Source organism: Grus americana, chromosome 24 (assembly GCF_028858705.1).
Source record: "Grus americana isolate bGruAme1 chromosome 24, bGruAme1.mat, whole genome shotgun sequence".
NCBI lineage: Eukaryota > Metazoa > Chordata > Aves > Gruiformes > Gruidae > Grus > Grus americana.
Genome location: NC_072875.1, coordinates 1579361 through 1591429, shown reverse-complemented (window position 1 = coordinate 1591429; position 12069 = coordinate 1579361). Strand labels below are relative to the sequence as shown.

Genomic DNA, 12069 nt, shown 5'->3' with positions numbered 1-12069 from the left:
TGATGTATGACCTAGAAGTAGCCTGAAGACCAAAGGATTTCAGTCCTCCATTGATACTCAGCTGGATACAATTTGAACCACATAACAGATGACACTAGAAATAGAAATACCAGTTAGGGAGCTCTTTAACCGACTCTTACTTTTTAGAAGCATGCAAATACTATTAGGGAGGGGGGGAAAAAAAATCTAGAAGGTTCTGCAGCAAACCAAAACCCTAACACCACAAGCAGTACTTTGAAGCAGAATGTCAGCATCGGCCCAGGCTAAAACCATCAAGAATTGACTCTGTGAAATTACCTTTATAATACAATACCCCCAAAATGCTTACCTAACACACAGATATTATCCATCCATCTAAACCAAAATGCAAACGTTTTGCTTCATTTTTGCAAGGGGAAAGAAGTTTAGAAAAGTGACAAGGTAAGGAAAGCAAAGGACCTGAAGTAAAACATGAAAGGGACCTAGGCTGTGGACTAATAAGCTGTCCCTGTAGAACTCCATGGCCAAGAATGCTTCACAGCATGTGCATGAATTTTGTTGTTAAGATGAAGTCCAGACTAGAAAGGAAGGAAGCGGCTTTGCTGTGTTTAAGCCAATTTCTTTTACAAGTGTTTCACCATCCTTTCCACTTCTAAGTTGCATTGTAATGGCTACAAAACATCCTTAATCTCCAGTCACAACATTTCTCATAGTTGACTGTGCAACTGACAGACGAGAACTTGGTCTTGGCATGATTATCTTTCATCACCTCTACGTAGTCTTACCACACGGAGAAAGGAAAAAACAATCTAAGAAATGCTCTCTGCCTGCAGATCGGACTTCTCAGATTAACCTCCGTTAATCAGAAGCTCTACTGTTCAAGAAAGATGTCACAAATGCAATGTTTTCATATTATTACTGCTAGTGAACCATAAGAAACGTTAAACTTTCCTTCTCATTTAAAATCTTTCAACCTTTTCTCCACACTTGAAAAAACTACTACCTTTGTTAATAAGCCGAAATTTACTTTCTGAACATTCAGTTACTCTCTCCTATTTAAAAACCTGCAGCATTCACAAACTTGATACTGGCATTGCAAACGTCAGTTTCAAATTCAAGTAGCGTAAAGCCACATATACCGTGTTTTAAATCAGACCCGGGCAGAGTGCCAATCAACAACCGTGCTATCAACTGAAAATGGTACTGTCGCAGGTGATGGTAAGGCATTCTGGTAATACCAGTAACGCCACCCCACTCAAGAAGAGCCCAAGAAAAATTACTGTGCCGTGCGTGAATTTGTTCTGCCCTTGGTCACTTACACCTGCCGTTCCTGGCTCAAAAAATCGGCAACCTTGACCAGACGCGGGTGTGACGGGCACACGAAGAGCACGCCGCTTGGCTGGACTGGAGCAATTGTTTCGAGGACGGGGAAATACGGCTCAGCGCCGGCTGACAAACACGGGGGAGGACACCCCACGCACACGCACACCCGCACGCGACGGGGGCTGCCCTGGGGCGCGAAAACGTACCATGGCCCTGCTGGGGGGGGCTGTGGCTTTGCCGGGACGGAGCGCTCCGGTCAGCGACGGCCGCCAGGACCGCGGGGCGGTGGCGAAGGGTCCTCCCGAGGAGAGCTGCGGAGAGAACCGGGACGAAGTGTCAGGGCAGGCCAGGGCGCCGGGGCGGCAGGGCGCGGGGCCGGTGGGCACTCACCCATCTGCGCGCCGCGGGGCCGTGCCAGCCCCGCCCGCAGCAGCACCAACGCCGCCATCGTCCCCAGCCAGCCCAAGGGCACCTCGCACCGGAGCTGGAAGCCGCCGCAGCCCTTCCGCTTCCGCGCTAGGGGGCGGTGGCAACGGCGACGCGCCCCGCCCGGCTCTGCCGCGGTGGAGGTGGGAGGGCGGGGCGGAACCGCGGCTTTTCCCGGAGCCGCGGGAGGCTGAGACGAGTCGCGCCTGCGACCTCCGGGCCGCCCCCGACCCAGCAACGGCTGCGGAAAAGCCGCTCAGCACAGCGGCAGCGCTGCTTCGGAGGAGATGCTCGGTCATACCTTACAATCCACAACAAGGGCCACAGCGGATCCAGGCGCTCCTTACCTGCACGTTTGCTGATGGAAAAAATCTTTGTATGAGGGAAGCTACGCAAAATAAACACCTCGAATGTTTCCCATGATGCGCACAAAGCAGTTGCATTGTTACTGCACGACTGACCAGCAGAGAAGTGGCTGCGATACAAGAGCGAGCAGCTGAAAGCAAGCCAAGTCTGCAGCACTGCCTTCTCCAAGTCTTCTGCATTAGCCTGCAGATAACGGCATGCAGAGAATGTCTTTTCACTTGAAGTGAAAGAGCGCCAGTAGGCAGGACTTGGAATGAGGACCTAGGGGCATTGGCACTGTTTTGTACCTGTTCGTGCGTAGACTAAAGCTGGAGCTGTGCTCCGTCACCGACGCCCAACATTCACCTCAGCGCAGTGCGTTTCCCTGATGGCTACGTTCCACTCCAGCCTCCCTTGCTTCATCTCCTCTGAGCCCTCCACAGCCACCTGGTCTGATCAGGCAGAAACACGTGGCACAGGGAGAACACAAGGACCACCTAGACTTCTCAGGCCTGTGCTCTGTCCCTGGGCTTCACTCCAAAACAATGACAAAAGCATCAAATATGTCTGGATTTATTTATTTTGTTAAAAGGCTTGGCTGTTCAACTGCAGGAAGAACGGCCCAGTACCAATTTCTCCAGTAATACATTGGGCAGACCAGAGACAGAACACAACACCCACCAAGGCTTCTCTCTCAAGCACAAATGGTTTCAGCATCCCCCTAGAGAGAATGAAGGAAAGGTAGACACAATGGCCAGCCCGTGACATGACTTGGAGACAAGTCTAAAACAAGCAAGACGCACTGGTGTCTTTTCTTCACCATCATGGAAGGAGTCACTGCACCTTCAGCTGGAATGAGAGTATTCCTTCATGCTCCCTTCTGTGTCCAGCTGACCGCGTGCATGTCGCCACACAGGTCTGCTTCTGCTGGAGGATGGGAAGACAAAGCTACCGCAGGGTTAAATCCAGTGACATTTCCTCTGTTATCAGACTTTTTGTCTCTCCCTTCTCCTATTGCAAGTCGTGGTCATTGATTTGGTAACCCAAAAAAGCAATCTGTTAAGACTTAATTAAAAAAAATAAAAATGGTGCAAACATGCCTGGTTTCCCCTTGCAGACAGCCTGTAACATTTTTGTGCGTGAGAAGTCAACCTTGTCACAGAAAGACTCTGAAGTTGGCAGGACTAGCCAACCTGTGAGACAGGCAACTGCTCCCCTGGTTTTCTGAATGTCAAGTCAATGAAAAGCAAGGGGGCACCTACTGCAGGCTGCCAAGGCTCATTTTCTCCCCCGTCAGCTGGCAGGATGTATATAAACCACAGTGCTGAAACAAGTTGTACCATGGGGCAGTGCTGAAAGAGAAATACCTGCCTCTGTCCTCTACCTTATTGTTTGAGCTGCAGCCTAGAGTCATCAGTCCTCATCTGAGCTATCCTCTGATTTTTCATCAGTGGCCACTTTCCAGTTCTTCCTCTTGCTTCTCTTCTCTGGTACTTCATTGTGCCTCTCTGGCACAGAACTGTGACGTTTCTTTCTCTTTTTTGGGGGCCGTTTCTCTTTTTTCTCCTGAGATTCACTGTCCTCAGAGCTGCTGGTGGTTGAGCTGCTTGCATGAGAAAAGTCACTTTCCTGCCCAGAAGAAGAGGTAGGTTCCCTGGCAGGCACTTTCCTGGTCTTTTTCTTGCGCTTGTGTTTCCCTTTCCGGGTGCTTGAAGTCTCCTCTTCTGAGCACTCGCTCTCCTGGGAAGAATCTGATGATGTTCTTCCCTGCTCCTTTTTCTTTTTCTTTCGCTTTTTGTGTGATCGCTTTTTTTGCTTCTTCTTGTGTGATTTATTTGTTTTTTTCCGTTTGTGTGACTCACGGGCAGTTTGCTTTCCCACATGAGATTTCTTCTTCCCATTGATAGTATTTTGTTCATCTCCTTCTTGCTGGTCACTGTAAAAAGAACAAAGGATGACCAAAAGGAAGCAGACAGGAAGGCACATAGCAGTTGAGCCTTTTCTGTCTCAAAGACTTAAGCAAGCTCATCAATTCATTTAGCTAGAGCAGGGAAGCAGATATTTGACAGATGTGGTAGCTGCATTTTGTTTCAAGTGCTTGTTAACAGCTTGGGTCCACATCTTTCTAATACCTCCATTTAAGATATTTGAGCCAGAACCAAGGAGAATGTGTACTGAAAGCCACTGAGTGATGAAAACTCATTTATAGGGGGTTACTTCAAATCTGTAAGCCTGACAAATATTGTACTTGATGAATCTCTTAGGTGCAGTTTAAAAATAATTAATTCTGTCTAAGATCTTACTTTACAGTTAAGTCTCCACTCTCCAGGATACTGCATGAATTTATATTCTTCAAATAACGAGAAACACAGAAAATACAGGTACACTATAATGGAAAGGAGAACCTGAAGCTGATATGTGTGAGGGTTATAGTGAGCTGATTTGGATTTAGCCTACTACTCTGGCTATCGGTTGGCCCAGACAGACCTTCCAGATTCACAGCATTTTAGTAACTCAAGCTAAAGCTGAATATCTAATTACTATAAAAGATGCAATCCCCTCCTAAGACTCAAACAAGGGGAAACCACATTAATGAATTAGATTTTTTTCAGTGAGTGTCTGTTAACTAAACAGTGCTGCTTTACATTCAAGGCTGATCTATATTCAAAACTTAAAACTCAGTTGTAAAATTCCCTGCATAACTTGACAGAAGTAAGATTCTGGATATGTTAGTAAGTCTGCTTGCCTCACCTATCTGTATCAAATTCTTCAGGGTACAACTCTTTATAGCCACTGTGACCCCATCTGTAAGAAAGCAGAACCATCTGTTAAAAACAGACAAGTTGTTAAAGCAAAAAATGTAATTCTGAAAAGACAGAGCCATAGAACGAACATGAGCTTAAATAGCAAAGGAGGGATATCAGAACCTTCCCAACAAAGAAGGAAGGAAATATGACTGATTTGGTTGGTACTATTTAAATACACCTTATATTTTCAGTCTCTTTTCCATTTCTAATTAGGGAAAACTACAACTCAAATTTCTTTAAAGTAACCCTGGAGAGCACTAACTTGCATTTCTCGAGATTTAAGTCCCTTAGGTAAAGTAATAAATACTAAGCTTAGTTGCTAAGCTTAGGGCTGAGCTTTTGCTGCTTACTGAACTCTATAGATGAACTCCAGAAAGGTGTTTTAATTACAGTTACAATCACAGAACATTTAATTCCCCCACAGACCTGTCTGGCATGTTGGCTTCACATTCATACAGCTTTTTATTCCAGGATCGGGCCCTAAGGAGACCATCTTCGACTGGGTCAAGAAATTGTGAGTTCTTTGTTTTCCAGTCAGCCCTGTGGCCCTCCTCATCAAAGCCATCACTGCGCATCCGACTGCTGCAGAAAGAGAACAGTTGTCCTTCAGCTGTCAGCTCTGATGGAGAAATTTTCTGAGCAAGGGGTTAGTCCAGCGAGTAGAGCAAAAATCCAGCAAGTCTTGGATGTCCATCTATGCAAGAAGACCAGCTATCATTTTAACAGTCACCATTAACAGCTCTCACAAAACCAGTTCAGTAGCTAACACTGGTTTTCAAAATCTCCTACAGCCCTCTATGCACAGCAAAGTTCTTGGCAGAGATGCTCACAATGCAAAATTAGAGGAAGGGGTCATCTTGCCTGTCACAACAAATGCAGTTTTCTTCCAGAATACTCTGCAGGAACAGACTAACACTATGCAGTGAGACACAGGCTAGTAGAAGTAGCAAAGGGGAAACTGAAGAAGTAGAACTGACTTACTAGAATTGCAACTTGATCAGGTACCAAGACTAAGACCCCAAATCCACAGAAAGCATCAACAGTTTTGAATGATCTCACATGCTTATGACTCTAGTTTTGTTTCTCACTTGAATCGCTGCACTTCCTGAGCCAAGCAGCAACCATGGACTTAGGTAAGTCTAAAAGGTGTTCTCCCCTGAGATACTAAAACCACTTCCTGCAATATTCACAGTTCTGAGAAGTCTTCAGAAGGCAGGGTAGTAAGCCCTGCCTCTCCCCTGCAAAACCCTCACCCTAAACCCAGCTTGTTTTCATGTAGCTTGTGAGACACTCGGGCATGTCAGAGTGATTTAACAGATACCACACAAGCAGCAGTCAATACTGGTGTGTTATAATAGTACAGAACCCCACACCACAACAGTTTTGTTTACTGCTAACCTAAATGGCAATACATTAGACTTTCCTCACAACAGTCTGACATATTACTTAAGCACTTCCTAGCCCCACTGCTTCAGAGAGCTCGGCCTACTTAATGTTGTATTTTGAAGACTACACGTCTAAATGAAGAGATAAAAGGTCAGACTTACACAAAGGTCTGACATCTTTCAAAAGACTTATTAGGGAGAGAAGAAATATATCTGTAGTCTATGTAGTCTTCATATATTGTAAACACATAGTCATCACAGAATGTTCTTAAAGTATTAGAGCACAAAAGGCTTCAGAAACTAAGTCAAGACAATTATGTCCTCCACACAACCAAAACCCACCTGGAGGTGTCCGACAGCATTCTGCTTTGCCTTTTCCAGTAAGTCTCTTCTGTCTGTTTCTCCCACTCCCTTATTTTCCACATTTCTGTCTCTTCCTGAATCTGAAAGTCACAGAAAGGAAACAAGTGTAACATCAGGGAAACTTTACAGACATGTAGCATCAGCTCCTAGCTCAACAGTCCTGCTAATGAAATTCACAGCAAGCTTTCCTACCATACTGAAACAGATTATTATTTCTAGCCATAACCAAGGTAACCAAAAGGAGAATCTCTTGATGGTAATACTCCAACAAAGCACATAAGGATAACGGCATCAGAAATGGCGGGTTTGCCTGATTTTGCTATATCAGCTGTTCTGGCTACCCTGCCTTGTCATCAGTATATAAATATAATCTGGAAGGACCAAGCCAAAATGAGAAGTTACGCTACACTGAAAAGACACAGCATGCAAATACTGAGTGGTCTGGCACAGATTTGTGTTTATGGACACTGACTCTACATGAGTGATTTTATAAACATATGAAATAATTCAGCAGATTCGACTAATTTATGTCAGAAATTTATTTTAAATAGTTTGCTAAAGTTATCAGGGTTTCTTAATCTTGCACTAAAATACTGCCTGTGCACACTTACACAAAGTTCAAATACTTTGATGCAATTAAAAGTACCTACACAGTACGAAAAAAAAAAAAAAAAAAGGGTTTGCTGCTTTTAAAAAGGCAAACCATAATTTTCACTAAAGTCCTGAGAGAGTAAGTTTTCCATAGGGCGAATTTTATAGGTAAATATACGTACGCATTCCCTCGCCAGGATGGGAACTCAAGAAAAACCGAAAGTGAGACTAACAATGTTCACGTAGCTGATTTCAACGAGCCCCTTTCCTCTCTGAAAAACACACCCGCCCCCCCCATCCCCGCTGGGAATGCCAGATGACAACTCGGGCATTCCGCCCGCCCCGCTCCGCCGGCGGCGGCTCCGCACCACCGGGGAGGTACCAGCAGTCCCGGGCCCGGCATACGGCGCACGGCAACGCCCAGGTGATGCCCAGGGCGTCTCCAGTCGGACCCGCGGACAACAGCGGCCTGCACAAGCGGGCACGGGGCAAAGCCTGTTGGAAGAGCCACCGCAGAGAGGGAGGACAAGGGACCGCCGAGGTCGGCAGCCCCACCGGCCCCGGCCATACCTTGTTGTGCGCGCCCGTGTGCCGGATGACGTTCCGCAGCAGCACCTTCCCTACCGGCACTCGGGACATCCTCTCGCCCTACACGGCCCCGCGGACGCCGGCCCCACCGGGCACGCCACACCGGGGCCGGGCGGGGGCCGCTCACCGGGGCGGCCCCGCAGCCGCGGGCAGCAAGGGACGGGAGAGGCCGGGCCTGCTCTCGGCTCCCGACCGGAAGTGGTCCCCGCGAAGTGCCTCCTCCTGGCAGCAGACGCCGGGGCGCTGAGCCGCCGCCGTCCCCGACCCCGGACACCACGGGACACCACGGGACGGGACGGGACGGGACAGGGCGGGGCGGGGCAGTTCGGCGGCGGCTCCGGGGACAGGCAGGCAGCGTCCAGCTCCGCCGCGGGGCCGGCATGCGCGGAACCAGGAGGACGGGGAAGGCGGGCGGACCCGCAGAGCGCAGCCCTTCCGGTTGCCGTCGCTACGCGACGGCGGCACCCATGGCGGCACCCATGGCGGGCGCGGCGCTAGCCGCGCAGCTCTGGTCGCTGCTGGATGAGATGGCGGAGAACGATCCCCAGGCCTACCGCCGGCTCCTGCGGCAGCAGCGCGCCGAGGCTGAGCGGCTCTGTGCCCCGCCGGAGCCTCACCTGTGCCTGCGGGCCCGTCCCGCGGTGGGTGCGCGGGGTTTGGGGCTCGGCCTCCCGCCCGAGTGCTGGGAGGGGGCACGAGGGCGACTGCGGGGCCAGAGGGGGACGGGTCGCTCAGCCGCGGCTCGGTCTCTTGCAGGGCATTGCCGGGGGGCCGCTGTTCATCAACGTCTGCAGCTGGACAAGGGTGCCGGCGCCCGAGGCCCCCACTGATCCCACACCTGTTAGTGCGGGGCCGCTGGAAGTGGTGTCTGGCGAAGGAGGTACGTCCCAAGAGAGCTGCGCCTCGCCTCGGATGCATTTCTTCCTGCAGCAGTGCATTGCGTGGCAATTACACGCAGATTCTCGCTGTAACGGAGGGTGGTGCTGTGCCGGGGCCAGCTCTTGGCTCGGGGAGGGGGTGGCAAGGCAAGAACGCGACAGGTGTACCTCAACCGGGACTCCTTAAGGGTCCTTCATTTTTGAAAAAAGCTGAAGAATCACAAAAATTGCACGCCTTTAAATCCTGAAAAGTACTTATGCGCTAGGAATCTCTTTGACCACAAATACACGCATTGAGTTGGATCACGTTCCCATGCTTCTTCTTGAACACACGCTGCAGGACCAGCGCGTGGAGAGGTGTCATTTCTAAACGAGGTTGATAGAATTAGCTCTCTACCCGTAAGCCACAAATTCATTTCCTTCGCTTTTAAATCAAGCGATTATAAAGAACACTGGCAGGTGGTCCCATAGCAATAATTCTGACACATAACTTTTTTTATAGACCTGTACAGCATTATAGATATTGCATATAACCCAGATGTTCTTCAGAGGGGAGAAGAAAACCCAGAAAAAATGGACCACTTGATCCATTTGACACTTAAATTCGTTGAGGAACGATGCAACCTTATTCTTTCTAAGTTGTACACCATTGAACCATTCAAATTGAAAGGAAGCCTGGAAACGATGCAGCAACGTCTGAAAGGAAGGCAGATGCCAACTCCGCACCTCAGTCAGGACACAAAGAAGGGTATGTAGAGATCTGCTGTCACTTCTCTTTGAGGACCTGTCAGATTCTTCCACAAATTTACTCAAGCCTCATCTCTCTAACCCCAATTCTTGCTGTAAGCATAAACCAAACGCTTCTCTCCAAGAATTCAGAGTAAGGCAGTAGCATTCATACTAGACATTAGTTTAACCCTGCTGGCCTATCTGCATTCATTTCTGGTGTTTTACAATGGAGAAACTAGTGACACCGGAAAAGCAAATTCCCTTTCTCCTCTATCAGCTAGACATGCGAACTCTGCTAGGGTTTGATCCTTTGAGGTGCTAATTTTCTTTTGCTTTAAGCTGAGTAAAAGGGGTTGCTGCTGTAACTATTAGTCTGAAAACAACAATTTTTAACCCGTTGGCAATAAAACCAAGTCATGGGCAAAGGAGAAATAGCCAGTAACAGTCTTCAGCTAACAAAATTGCTAATTACAATTAACTACAGTTGAAACTTTTGTGATACATTTGTCAAGTGGCAGAACATTACAGTTCTTAGTAACTGAGTGATATATGTGAAAAACTTCTTTTTCTTGAAAGAACTGACACTCGATCAGCTGCTGCTCGCTATGGAAGCTGAGGACTGCAGCAATGCTCCTGTGCTGCTGAAGGAAGAACGTGTGACACAGTCTAAAGTGCATCTGATAAAGGAAATTGCCAGTACTGAAATGCCACACAAGCTAAGTACCCCTGTCTATGAAATGATCACCATGAGGGATGCAAACAAGAAACCACTCAAAATTGAACTCAAAATTGAATTGCCTAAGGTTAGCTCTGTTTCTGAGTGTGACCTGAGAATTTCAAAGGTAAGATAGCAGAAAGAATAACCTTGTGTTTTCTCTCTAGTATCCAATTCCTAGAAAAGCTCACTGCTAATTTGGTGTCAAATTGTTAATCAAGTATTTCAATTTTCTTGGTTTAGGATGACATAATCCTTGAAGTCCCGGAAAAATACAAATTACAGCTAGATCTGCCAGAATTAGTGGATGAAGAAACAACTACAGCAGTATTTAACAAAGGAAAACAAGTATTGTTTATCACAGTGCCAGTTACCAAGACAGATCCTTAAAGACTGCATTGTCTAGTTTATGTTCACAGATGACAGAACAAAATGAAAGCCCAGAATGAGAATCCTAACTTTTAGATGGTGATGAAGGGTTTTTTTTTACTGACCCTCTAATCTTCAGGGGTGAATACCTCAAATGCCTTTAGAAGATCCCTGTAGAAAAGGAACTCTGCAGGGATACTAGCACCACCAAACTTAGGAAAAAAATAAGTAAAGATTGTAAATATTCAAGGAGTACTTGAATATGTTATCAGCTGTAGTAAAGAACCATAAATGCATACATGCTTTACTACATCATTCATTTTGCCTTAAGGCATAGCAGTAACAGTTGTGAAGGTTTTTTGCTAAATAAATTGATTACTGGATTCACATGGTTAGAGCAGTTCTCACATGTATATAACGCTGGAACAACCAGCAGAGGTGTGTCATACGCAGTTCTACAAGTTGCCCTGCATGCTGTTGCTGTTCTTTTTAGGACAATCCTGGCTGATCTTAACTGGAATAGGCTTTGTAGTCTTTTCAGTCACTGAATATGCTTGACTTCACTTCTGGTAATCTCTGAATGAGACCATAAAACAGACCTATTGTGGACTATTCGAAACAGCATATAGAGATTCAAAGCTCAAAATCCTTAGTGTGAACCAAAAACAATCTCAGAGCACTTCAACTCAGATTACTATCTGCATTAGTTTACACTAATACACAAAATACAAAGTATTATAAAGCAACACAAAACAACTTCAAGGATTACTAAGCATTTCTAGAATTAATTGGGAAAGGGACAAACAAGAGTTTAAGTGATCTTAGTTTCAGGATTGATTTAGTAGTATGTTATTCTTACGGCTTCAATGACACATTTACACTACAACCATGTTTCTGTACCAGTATTCATCAGATCAGAAATGGAAATAGGCAAACTGGTTTTGAGCTGCAACTTTAAAATACAGGCTTACAAAACAGCAGTAACTCCTAGCCTTCCCCTTTCTTTGTTTCAAAGCAACCTAGAAGGCTGTATTGAAATACTGTTCACACGTTATACTTGCAAGTTCAGGCTGAAATTCTATCGCTGCACAAGCTGAGCTGACCTGTTAGAGGATGCAAGCAGTACCAGAAGTCACTATCAGCACTCCCAAGCATACGCACTGGATAGGATTTTTTGAGCTGCAAGTGTTCCAGAGTCTGATAGTCATTCACAGAACGTTTCCATAGGATAAACTATTCGGTGTTCTTACTGCAGGAAGAAAGTGAAAGGTCTCCGTAGCCAGAATCTGAGATTCTGGTGAACACTGCAGCAGCGAAGCCAGGAAGATTAACGTTCACTGCTGCATCACAGTAATAAAGCATGTATTATTTTGGAACATTTGTGATTACAATTTAAGGTTAATAGGGTGAGTTTCACTATCGGACTGAAAGGCTAAACAGCTCTGATTACTGCTATAGCAGTAGAGTAAGCCACACACGACTGAATAGAAAAGCACTGGAACATGTTTTAGTAGTTGTCAATTCCAAACATTTAATAGAATGTAGGTCCACTAGAGCAAGTCTGGAACCAA

The 12069-nt window shown here is 46.5% G+C and overlaps 3 protein-coding genes across 6 annotated transcripts in view; 1 reads left to right on the top strand and 2 right to left on the bottom strand.

Moving 5' to 3' along the window:
• Positions 1 to 3163, bottom strand: part of LOC129196145 (succinate dehydrogenase [ubiquinone] cytochrome b small subunit, mitochondrial-like) — a 51660-nt gene extending 48497 nt beyond the window's left edge. The window contains exons 1-2 of one of the 2 annotated variants that reach the window (XM_054803122.1): positions 1693 to 3163; positions 1509 to 1613 (exon numbers count right to left, since the gene is read on the bottom strand). In XM_054803122.1, coding sequence (XP_054659097.1) covers positions 1509 to 1613; positions 1693 to 1750 — 163 coding nt within the window. In that variant the 5' untranslated portion in view covers positions 1751 to 3163. The remainder of the gene's footprint in view (positions 1 to 1508; positions 1614 to 1692) is intronic. The other variant, XM_054803117.1, reaches the window with a different exon arrangement.
• Positions 2636 to 8011, bottom strand: NKAPD1 (NKAP domain containing 1). 2 transcript variants are annotated; one of them, XM_054803125.1, is made up of 5 exons: positions 7790 to 8011; positions 6608 to 6708; positions 5307 to 5462; positions 4825 to 4878; positions 2636 to 4009 (listed from the first exon to the last, which is right to left on the bottom strand). In XM_054803125.1, the coding sequence occupies exons 1-5, from the start codon at positions 7856 to 7858 to the stop codon at positions 3487 to 3489; spliced, it is 903 nt and encodes a 300-aa protein (XP_054659100.1). In that variant the 5' UTR covers positions 7859 to 8011; the 3' UTR covers positions 2636 to 3486. The 2 variants fall into 2 exon arrangements, with proteins under 2 accessions (XP_054659100.1, XP_054659101.1); XM_054803126.1 differs by having other exon boundaries at positions 3331 to 4009; positions 5307 to 5574; positions 7790 to 7829.
• Positions 8012 to 8027: 16 nt separating this feature from the next.
• PIH1D2 (PIH1 domain containing 2) lies at positions 8028 to 12020 on the top strand. 2 transcript variants are annotated; one of them, XM_054803123.1, is made up of 5 exons: positions 8028 to 8448; positions 8564 to 8687; positions 9188 to 9433; positions 9991 to 10256; positions 10373 to 12020. In XM_054803123.1, exons 1-5 carry the CDS (start codon positions 8188 to 8190, stop codon positions 10517 to 10519), a joined length of 1044 nt encoding a protein of 347 aa, XP_054659098.1. In that variant the 5' UTR covers positions 8028 to 8187; the 3' UTR covers positions 10520 to 12020. The 2 variants fall into 2 exon arrangements, with proteins under 2 accessions (XP_054659098.1, XP_054659099.1); XM_054803124.1 differs by having other exon boundaries at positions 8187 to 8452.
• The last annotated feature ends 49 nt before the right edge of the window (positions 12021 to 12069 follow it).